Below are 10,815 nucleotides of genomic sequence, written 5' to 3' on the forward strand. Positions count from 1 at the left end.
TCCGTCGTCGTCGTACGTCGTACGTACGTACGTAGTAATAGTAGTACGTAGTTACGTACTACGTATATAGTATATATATAGTAGTAGTAGTAGAGAGAGAGAGAGAGAGAGAGAGAGAGAGAGAATTCTTTTCTTCAGGATTAATTAAATCGATAAGCAATCGTTGTTATAGAGACGCGTTTAAACAGAACCTCTTAAAATCAGCCTGCAACTTGCAAGTAGATCGACATGTCAACGTTCCAGTCAAAGAGTCGTTCTTAGTTTCGATATAATATTTCATCATTGTTATGGCAAGTTTACCCCTTTTACCCCTTTTACCGGGATACACTTTTCAAGATATTACCGTAAGTATCCGAATAATTATATTTGATCTTTCTCTCTATTTTTATGTCATCAAGAGAATTATGTAATTGGAAGAATTGTATCGGCTATTTCATAATTGATTTCATATTTCCGCACGAGAGATATAATTTTCTAAATTGGAACTGGCTTTGATAACTAATCAGAATGTATTGAATTCCATCATTTTATAAGGTCAAGGATTACAAATTGCCGCACAAACTCGATGTTTTAAATGGCTTCCCTGTGGTACGCGATACCAATTACGGCATTGGAAGGAGATTAACCGATGCAGCATCCATTCGATATGCCGAAAGTTTAGATCCTGTGGAGTAAGTAACTGCGCGAACTTTTCTATTCAAAAATTACACATATCACATCGTATTTATATCAATTATATTTGTTTTATAAAACTGTACAATATAATATGTATATAAAATTTTAATTAAAATGATTATTAAAAGAATATTTAAAAGTTATTAAAGAATTAAGGTAACTGTTTTGTAATTCTGAATTTAATTTGTCGAATTTCATATATAAAATCTCATCTATTATTATAATCATTGGTTTTCCAATTTATTAGGGAATAATTAAAATAATTAATAGTAATGTAATGGTGTAAAGTATTATCATTTTATGGAAAATAGGGTAAAATGTGTTATGCATTAAATATATCATGTGTATATTAATATTATTTAATCGGGATTAAAATAATTATCTGGCTTTAATTTTTATTGTTATTAACAGATATGATATATCGTCAATTTATGGTCCAGTGTCTTGCTATGTGTACCGGCAATTTGTGCCGCATTTCGCGGTGTTCGCGCAGAAGTGTCTTTGTTTTAAAGCCTTCTTCCGCCAAGGAGTCTTCAACTCCCCGAACGAACATTACCGCATTCGTCATGTAGACATCATCTATTATTTAGAAGATGACACACTCTGCGTGATAGAGCCCGTGGTGAAGAACGCTGGTTTTCAGCAGGGTAAGCTGGTGAAACGCAGCAAGATTCCGAAGAATATAAAGGGAGATTTGTTCATCTGGAAGGATTTCAACATTGGGATTGATGTTTGTACGTTATTGATGATTAACTCTCTTGTCAATATCCAGATTTCCCTTTTCCGTTCAATACCCCGGTACTGAACTATGCAAACTCTCCAATTACAGCAGTGTAGAGGGCTTCAAGATTGATTCAGATTTAAAGCTATCCAGATATCCGTTTATCCGAATTACGAATAAATGTGATGCTTCAAATTCGGAGATTCGAATTTTTTAAGATATCTGAGATCCGAATAGTAAAAGTCGAATCCAGATCCGGTTCTCAGATTTGGTTCCGGATTCGTAGCAAACTTGTAGCGAATTCGGATGCATTAATGTGGATTGAGTGTATATTAAAGTCATTATATGTATTATACACTTATTTTAATCTGAGTGTAAAAATGAAATATACAAATATTTCTCTTATTAGCCTTGTACATCTTTGTTATTACTATTTTAAGATTGTGAGTCTGTTCTATAACATTTATATTTATAAACAATATTAAATCTCATTGGACGTATATATGAGAAACACAACCTATAACAAATGCTTTAAACGATCTAATTGAATTTTAAATGCTTATATAATTCTGTGTGAATCTATATTTATATTTTTCAATTTTATTTTTCTTCAATTATATATGTGAAGCAAAATTCAATTTTTATTTATTAAAAAGTTTTTAACTTACGTTAAAATTCATTAAATACATCGATGTTTTTTTTCTTTTTGAACATGGATTTAAATCCGAAGCCAAATTCAGATCCGAATCTGAATTTAGATTCAAATTCAAATCTGCGGATCTGAATAATTCGGATATCTAGATTATTCAAATAATATGGTTTTGAGTTCTCGGATCGGAATCGATTTTGAATATCTGAATATCTATAGATATTCGAACGCTTAGAAGCCCATTTCTATTTCATTTGCATTTGTTACAAATGTGTGCAGGATAGAAAAGTCCTCGAATCTCTTTATCCTATATTATATATGTATATATATATAGAGTCAATAAATAGGCTTGAAATGTATCGCAAAAACTCATAAATGAAACAGCGGCCTAAGGCCCCAGTTGCACCAACATTACTTTGACTTTAAGCAAAAGCTTCTCTCCATCTCTGTCTCTCTTTCGCTTTTAAATGAGACAGAGAGAGTTTTAAGTGCTTAAAGTCAAAGTAACATTGGTTCAACAATTTTCCCAGTGAGAAATAACAATGGAACTGACGATTCCATTATTATTTCTCACTAGATTAAAGCTCCTGCGCCCTTCCCCCCTCCAGGTACTCGACAGCTATAAGTTGCTGAATGGATAGATTTTCCTCCTCTAAAAGTTTTCTAAAATTTTCTTCGTCTTTTCTTAACAGACGAATCTGTATAGCGTGATTTCAATCTCGAATGAGATCTCCACGTGCGACTTTCTTCCACATGCGAAATTTATTTTTTTTGAAACTCTTTTTGATTCTTATTTTTCTATTAATTATTTATTTATGAGTGATTATGGAACAAATGGAGTCATCAGCAAATAAATTTGTAAGGTAGGCTATTTCAATGATTTATTTTTTAATGCATTTTGATGCGAGATTCTTAAAGTTTCATCTCGAAATAATATTTTCGAGCTAATTATCTTGGTGAAAATTTTTCTCAAAATTTTTTATATAATTTTTTAGAATTTTTATATATAATTTTTCAGAATTTCTCTATAATTTTATAATTTTCTTACATTTTTTATATGAATTGGAACATTTCTTAGAAAATCTACATCTTTTCTCAGAATATTTATCATGTATGTTGAATTATGAAATATCGTAAGATTTTTAAGATTTTTTTGTAAGTATAATTTTTGATGAAATGTTATAAAATCTAAAAAATTTTAAAATACTTTTTAAAAAATTATGAGAAATTCCTGAATATTTCAGAATTCATTAGTATGAAAAATTCTGAGAGAAGATGTAAACTTTCCGAATATTTTTGAGTATTTCTGAAAAATATTACAATTCGTATGAAAATTATGAAAAAAATGTTCACCAGGATATATATCTCTTTATTTGTAACTATCTATTTCTATCTATTTCAAAGAAATTTGTAGAACGTGAATGATTTTGTACATCTTTAAAAAATTTCAGATTGACGGCCAAAGAAAAATCCAGTTATTTGATGTTGAATGACGAGCCTGATTATGCCATAAACAATCATATCGGAACAGAAGAATTGATTCTAGTCACGAGAGCAGTTTGAAATAACCCAATACGAATATGAAGTTGATATGGATATATATGAAGAAACAAATTTAAAAAACGAAGAGATACCTCAACTGTATTCTATGATTTTCCGATTATGACTATTTTTTTATATCTTACTATTAATCTTACTATTCTTACTATTTATAACTATTTTTCTACATCCTTTTTTTTCTACATGTTTTTTTATATTTTTTTATATGCCTTTATAATTTTTTCTATCTCATTATGTATCTTTATACATCTTTATATATCATTTTTTTTAGCTTAAAATTGTGTTTTCAGAATTTCTGAAATAATGGAAGCATTATAATTAAAATTATGCATAAAATGAAAGTATATTGTAAATAAAATAAGAATTAAAAATATATAATAATTTTGAAATTTTACATAAGCACACACGCATGCACGCACACACAAGTAGTCTATAGTTGACTATAAGAAGAATTAGCAAATAAGAATGTGTGAAACATATGGATAAATGAATGAGTTAAACGAGAATTGTAAACCAAGTCTTCTTCTTAGCATGTAAATATGCTGAATAAATATTCTATTCTATTCTACGTACATATATACACATCCGATATCCTGCATTTTTTAATAATAGATCTTTTTTCTTTGAAATATATTTTTAATCATCAAATGAAGCCTCAGAATTTCTTTCAAGTCCAAAGAAATTCTAAATCACTTTATGCGTATGTGTACGCATATACATGTCCAAAATTTAATACTATTAAAATATCAAATATTAAATCCTTATAACTATTAAAATATAAATACACACATTCATATGCGTATATTTATATTTTATTAGATCGAATGTATAAATTAATGATCTTTAATTAAATGAAACATATTTCTTCTAGGTATCTATGGCGTGGTTTATCACATTGTCGATTGTGACTCGTTCACCAGAGAGTTCCTGACGAGTCAAGGTATCGATGTCGGTGAAAAGGAAAATCTTCCTGCGGATCCTTACACTGAATGGCGCGATACCATGTGTAGGATACCAACAGGAATCATACGAGTGGTGGGCGACGATTCCAGGCGACGCTTTCTCGAATACAATGGTATGGTGCTGTCTTTTGATGCAACGTGGAATGAAGGTCGTTATAAGGTGATGTATTTCCTGATGGATGACACCGTGGCGATCCGAGAAATTCATGAACCCAATGACGGCAAGGACCCCGTGGCGATGTTGCTGAAGCGAATGCGTGTGCCTAAGAACTGGCAGCATTTGCCATCTTGGCATCCGAGTATCTACATGGAATATGGAGATCCCGAGATCGTAGAATACTATACACCGCGAGATTTTACAGTAAGACCATTTCGGCTTATTTTAGCCTCATACATTTTGTTGTAGAATATTGTGTGCAATATTGTATTTTAAATAAATAATATGAAATAAATAAGACTGTAATTAGATTATAAAATACAATCTTAAAAATGATCTGAAAGATGACTCAAACAAAAATCTATAGATCAACAAACGAGTTTCTCTTTTACGTTTCAAGATGATACTAAATTTGAAAATTAAATTTGTAAATTGATAAAATTTTAACATCGACGATTTCAAGGCGCAGCATAAATAAATTCAATAAAATATATATTTACATGTTTCTCTAGAATAAATAAAAGCAAATGATGAACCCTGTTATTATTTTGTTTTTAGGTAGGCGAAACGATTCTCCTATTCAATCGATGCTTCCTGCTGTATGACTGTGATGCTTTCACGCGCAAATATTATTCCGACATGTTAGGTACACCGCAACCAAACGCGATTCCGATCCCCACAAAAGTGGAAAGGCCAGCACCGAAGTATGAAATACCACCGCACATAAAGTTCGGCAGTCCTGAGGATACATACGCTAGCTGTTTGTCGTTTATACCAAAGCCACCCAAGAAGAATGTCATTCGCCAGTTGGCAAACTTCTCGAAGAAGTTGCGCTACTCCGCTCGAATGGATGCGATACATCCAGAGGACGAGGGTCGCGATTTCATGCTGGAGTATAGTCTAAGTGACGGTACCATTAAAATCATTGAGATCGAGAAGCCAAATTCTGGTCGACGTGAGGGCTGCTTTCTATCCTCCAGATTGATTCCGAAGCCGGGCACAGGAAACGATAATCCGGAGTATTACACGCCGCAGGATCTTTTCATTGGCGCGCGTATCAATGTGTTTAATCATCGCTTTATCATTACTGGCACTGATCTATTCGTGTATCGCTATATTGATGCAAATCGTGACAAATTTTGCCAGAAAGTCGTGGAGAATCTGCGCAATTATTTTCTACGTCAGGGTATGCTACAGGACGACGTGGACGCTGAAGCTAGAAAGATACAAATGAAGGATGAACAAAAACTTGTCGCGACTAATATAGCCGCGAAAAACATCGAGGATATTAGTACAGACAAATGCATGAACAAAGAGAGTTTGATATGACTGGTTATAAAGAATTGACAACGGCTTAATTAATTAATTAACGCATAAATGGATTTATCGGTGCTTTCAATACCGATGCTTCAATCTATGAGGTTCGCTAATAAATTTTACAAACAATTCTTTTCGTTCTTTATAAAAATAGCACTGCCTTATATACAGAGTAATACTGAATAATGTTGACAAAAATTGTTTCCTTGAAACAAATTCAAATTTCTTTTTAATGGAAAGCAAAACATCGAATTATCAATATCAAGTTTTTGAGTTAATATGAAATCAAATAAAATTTATTTAAAATTGAGCTTTATTTTTAATTAAATATAAATTTTGTAAAATTTAAAAATTGACTTTGAATATAAAAAATCGATTTAAGACAAAAAATTAATTATAAAAAAGAACATCTACTTAGTACCATTATTATACTTAGAGTGTTTCCACATATTGATTAAGGAATATAAATTCATTTACATTATTTAGTACTACTCATAATATAACGTTGCCATCATTGCAAAGAATGTTATTATCTAATGAAAAAACAGAGAACAGAGATGCGTTTAACAATAAGAATCATATCTCATGAAATGTCATCAAATGGTACAATAATAATCGTCGTAATCGTGTACATTACAGTAGATTAATTGTAATATTATTTCATTTTTCGTTATATTATTTTCAACTCATTTCTCTGTAGTCCATGAATAATATAATAATAGATGATATATTCGCAATACAGATATAGAATACGCGCTAAAATAAACGCCAATAATTTTCTGTATAATTCATTTTGTGAAGCATGATGGTTATAAATACAACTGAGGACGTTGTAACAAGCCCCTGCACCTTATTAACAATTAAGGGGGAATTTGACCCTTCTGTCGAGCTGCAGGCACCAGATTGAATGTTCATTGGTATTTAAAACGATATATAACCAATCCAAATGACACTTGTTTATAATATAATGTTCTTGTATAGATTTTTTCATTTTCAACAAAAGTTTAAGCATTTTACAAGGATTAGTCCACATATTACAGTTTTTTTATTTTTTTCTTCTATACCGCGTTTTCTTTCTTTCCCTCCCCTCCCCTTTCCTCTTTATTCCTGTCTTCTGTCCTGTTTTATGATTTGTACGTTTAAGAAACACCTTTCGATGAATAGCACGCAACACCACACTATATATACTTTATAATCGTCAGGGAGTTAATCAAATATCCTTCGAAGTAGTGCATTATCCTTCCGCTAAGGAGTTTCTCTTTCTCTTTCTCTTCTCATCCTTAGAAGTTGCGGTTATATATTATTTTACGATGATGCCGACGTGATGCTAGTGTTATCTGATTATCGGATTAATCATTTTAACGAAAGAACAACACGGCCGAGGTCAACAATAAATGTTCGATCACAGGAAATCAGAAGAAGCCCATCGTGGATCCGGGAAAGCAAAGATAAGTTGTAGGACGTGATTATTAGTCGTAGCGTGCTTCCTTTACATCGATTACTCTCGTTAACAGCATTATGTCTCTTCAATATTAAGCGCTACTGGCGCGAACCTCCTCTACCACTACGACCACCACGCTCCTGCAACAAAATAATATATAATAATCATTAAATGATCGTAAGTGAATCCTGTTTGAAGATTTCGTAGTGCAGATCGAAGGAAATTCAATAGAATCTATCTACCTTGCGCTGATGCAGATGAGGCTGATGACCATGCTGATGGTGGTCTCTGGACATATCTGAGGCATGTCCTCTATTTCTATGATTAGAGGAAGAATGATGATGTTGAATAGGATTGTTTGGGGCTTTACGCTGATCCTCCTCGGCTTGTCGGCGCTCGTAATGCCCGAAGTCGTCGAAGATGCTTGTAGAATGACGATAAGTATGCAGGATACGCAATACTGTGACACCTTTCGCGTGCGGGACCTCTTGTGCGTCTCGCGAGTTGGTCACCGGTTTATTCTCATTGTTCTCAAGCTTAATGTGTCGCAATTGCACATTAGGAACATCCTTCACGTATATCCAACGGACGCGAAACTGACCCTTCCATTTGTCCTGAGACCAGACACTACTGTTGCTCTGATAGTCAACAGGGGAAACCATCTGCGCCATGCCGCAGAAATGACCGGATCCATTTACAGAGAAGAACAAATAAAGGGGCGCACCTTCGCGACTCGCCTCTCGATAAGCCTGATCCAGCCGTTTGTTACCATGCTCCGTGCTGCACCAAATTTCATACTTGATGGACCGATGGATGTCGTCTTCCGAGTAAGATTTGATCACGAAAAACCTCGCGCCAGGCGCGGCTTGATCAAACTCCACGGGATTGTAATCGTTCTTTACTTTCAGTTCATCGAGAACTGGATGCGACTGGTTACCCTGAGCAAGTTGTTGTTGTTGCTGTTGCTGCTGCTGTTGTTGCTGCTGTTGTTGATGCTGCTGTTGCTGTACTTGCTGATGTTGTTGCTGATGATGATGTTGATGCGATTGCTGATGCTGCTGCGATTGCGGCGGCATATGGATTTGCGTTTGTGACTGTGGTTGCGGGATTGGTGGGGTTGCCGTTACGGATGGCTGTCTATTCCAACACGGCTGTGGGGGTTGCTGCGGTCGTTGTTGCCTCTGGACAGGCGGCGGCGGCGGTGGAATCGGCGGCTGCACTTGCGGCGGTGGGAGCGCCGTAGGCGGCGGCGGTGCGGAAGACTTGCCCTCGCCCCACGTCCCGATGTCCATATTGTGCTTACCCGGCACGATAGGCGGTGGCGGCATACCCGCCTTTTTCTTCATTCCTTGCGAAGATGAGAGTGGCGGCACCGGTTTCGCCGGCTGACTCGCCACACTTGCCCACGTTATCTTTCTCGGTTCCTTCGGCTCAGGCTTGATCTGCTGCGCCGTAGTCTGCTGCGGATGTTGCTGATCTTGCCGTGGCAACTCACCACCACCACTGCCGCCGATCGACAGACCCTGCACACCCTGTTCGATGGTCTTGATTTCGCCAGTACTGCTCGCCGCCGGATTAACATAGCTCTCATTGCCGCGTGGCGGTTGATAGTAATCCTCATACTTGGTCCTCCTTGGTGTACCCCATGTATTGAAGTCGCCGTTGCCGTGGAAGTAATTAAACGGCGGCTGGCCGAATGCGCTGAAACCACCGCCGGCTGCCGACGCCGAGAACATACCATCCATGCTGTATGCATCGTGGCTTATTTGACCACCATAACCAGACAGAAAGGCGACTGGATCAGTACCGTTCGACCAGGTACCATCGCCGGCGCCGAAGGTCTGATAAGGGAACGAGGTACCGGCATAGTACGGGCTGTACGGATCGCCGGTGCCAATCGGATAACTCGAGTGATGCTGAGCATTGTTGCCGCCCCGCCACGAGTCGAAACCAGTGTCCTCGCCAGCGGCATGCTCCGTTTGTTGTTGCTGCTGGTGTTCCTTAGGACCATTGCTCACTGTCCGAAACAGAACTGCATTTACTCAGTGTTTCAAATATATATGTAGCAATTAGGCACACGTGATAAGATAGCAGCCAAAATATTGCTTGTTCCTCAAATAGATTGTTAATATTATTAATTTCAAGATGGTTCCCGAAGTAAATATAAACTCGCATTGTAGATACTAGAAAAGTACTATGATTTATAATTCTTTATTGTTACCTTACATTGAAGTTACATCATACAGATAAATTAACAAGAGACAAGTACATCCAATACTCGATAGTTAGTTATATAAGTTGAAAGATTTGAAATTAAATGTAATAATAAAAAAAGGATCAACATTGTTGTATTTTAAAGATTCAGAGACTCATATTATATAGTGCACGAAAAAATCTTTTAATTTCATTCTGGAAAACATTCTGCCAGGTTCAATTTCTTCATTACGCAGGCAACAAGATCTATTCTTCAGCTATATCACAAACTTCACACATTCAATTGTATTACACAACTATATTTCTCCGAGCATCCGAATGATTAACATAGTATTATCCTCCAATAAAAGAGTTTGCTCTTCGCTGCTCTCAATTCAACTCGCGCGCTTCCTCTACAAGAACTCTAGACAACGAGTGACGAGTAAGTAACAGCGAGGAGGAAGGTCGTCAGGGTGTGAGTTTCTGGTGTGAGTTACTCACCTTGGTTGCCGGTTTGTCCTTTCATCCGCTGCATACCGTTGCATGAAAAAACATACAAAATTTAGAGAAGTGCCAACCCTCGGCAGCGTAACGGTAGCAGGGGGGAGGCAACGAGGAAGGGAGGTATGTGTCAGTTGTCCTGCCGCGATAGAGCGGCAACGGCAACAGCAACGGCGCGACACGACACGGCACGGCACGGCACAGCACAGCGCGGCGCGGTACGGCACAGCGCGCGGTGCGGCGCGGCGCGTATCGCGTCAACACAACACACTGACCTGGTTTGAGACAGCGCCTGCCAATCCGCTTGACATAACCTGCGACTCGCGCGGCTGCCTCGCGTGTCTTCGTCGTCGTCGTCGTCGGCGGCGGGCGTCGAACGACGGCGGCGGCGGTGGCGGTGGCGATCGTATCGGAGGGGGACGAGCTAGGTATCTTAGGATGGACTAGGCGGTCGAATCAAAGAATGCACCGGCTGGGATGACCGCGAACGCGATTGCATCCAATGATCTCGTCTGCTTCTCTCTCTCTCTCTCTCTTTCTCTCNCTTCTCTCTCTCTCTCTCTCTCTCTCTCTCTCTCTCTCTCTCTCTCTCTCTCTCGTCGTCGTCGTCGTCGTCGTCGTCGTCGTCGTCGTCCGTCC

The 10,815-nt window shown here is 37.2% G+C and overlaps 2 protein-coding genes across 2 annotated transcripts; one reads left to right on the top strand and one right to left on the bottom strand.

The window, feature by feature from the left end:
* The first annotated feature begins 287 nt into the window (after positions 1-287).
* Positions 288-6,053, top strand: LOC105627175 (EF-hand domain-containing protein 1-like). The gene is made up of 5 exons (XM_012208462.1): positions 288-344; positions 535-671; positions 1,087-1,409; positions 4,477-4,928; positions 5,283-6,053. The coding sequence occupies exons 1-5, from the start codon at positions 288-290 to the stop codon at positions 6,051-6,053; spliced, it is 1,740 nt and encodes a 579-aa protein (XP_012063852.1).
* A 1,527-nt stretch (positions 6,054-7,580) lies between these two features.
* Positions 7,581-10,487, bottom strand: LOC105627176 (YTH domain-containing family protein 3). Its single transcript, XM_012208463.1, has 4 exons — positions 10,452-10,487; positions 10,177-10,204; positions 7,725-9,499; positions 7,581-7,622 (listed from the first exon to the last, which is right to left on the bottom strand). Exons 1-4 carry the CDS (start codon positions 10,485-10,487, stop codon positions 7,581-7,583), a joined length of 1,881 nt encoding a protein of 626 aa, XP_012063853.1.
* Positions 10,488-10,815: the final 328 nt, after the last annotated feature.

This window comes from Atta cephalotes (genome assembly GCF_000143395.1).
Source record: "Atta cephalotes unplaced genomic scaffold scaffold00008, whole genome shotgun sequence".
Lineage (NCBI taxonomy): Eukaryota > Metazoa > Arthropoda > Insecta > Hymenoptera > Formicidae > Atta > Atta cephalotes.

What these genes read in the sequence shown, in the direction of transcription:
- LOC105627176 (XM_012208463.1), bottom strand. Translation starts at nt 10,487, where the DNA reads ATGTCAAGCGGATTGGCAGGCGCTGTCTCAAACCAG. An exon ending in CAGGCGCTGTCTCAAACCAG is followed by an intron (nt 10,205 to 10,451) that starts GTCAGTGTGTTG and finishes AACGGTATGCAG; the next exon opens with CGGATGAAAGGACAAACCGG. An exon ending in AGGACAAACCGGCAACCAAG is followed by an intron (nt 9,500 to 10,176) that starts GTGAGTAACTCA and finishes TGTTTCGGACAG; the next exon opens with TGAGCAATGGTCCTAAGGAA.
- LOC105627175 (XM_012208462.1), top strand. Translation starts at nt 288, where the DNA reads ATGGCAAGTTTACCCCTTTTACCCCTTTTACCGGGATACACTTTTCAA. An exon ending in ACACTTTTCAAGATATTACC is followed by an intron (nt 345 to 534) that starts GTAAGTATCCGA and finishes TCATTTTATAAG; the next exon opens with GTCAAGGATTACAAATTGCC. An exon ending in CAACATTGGGATTGATGTTT is followed by an intron (nt 1,410 to 4,476) that starts GTACGTTATTGA and finishes TATTTCTTCTAG; the next exon opens with GTATCTATGGCGTGGTTTAT.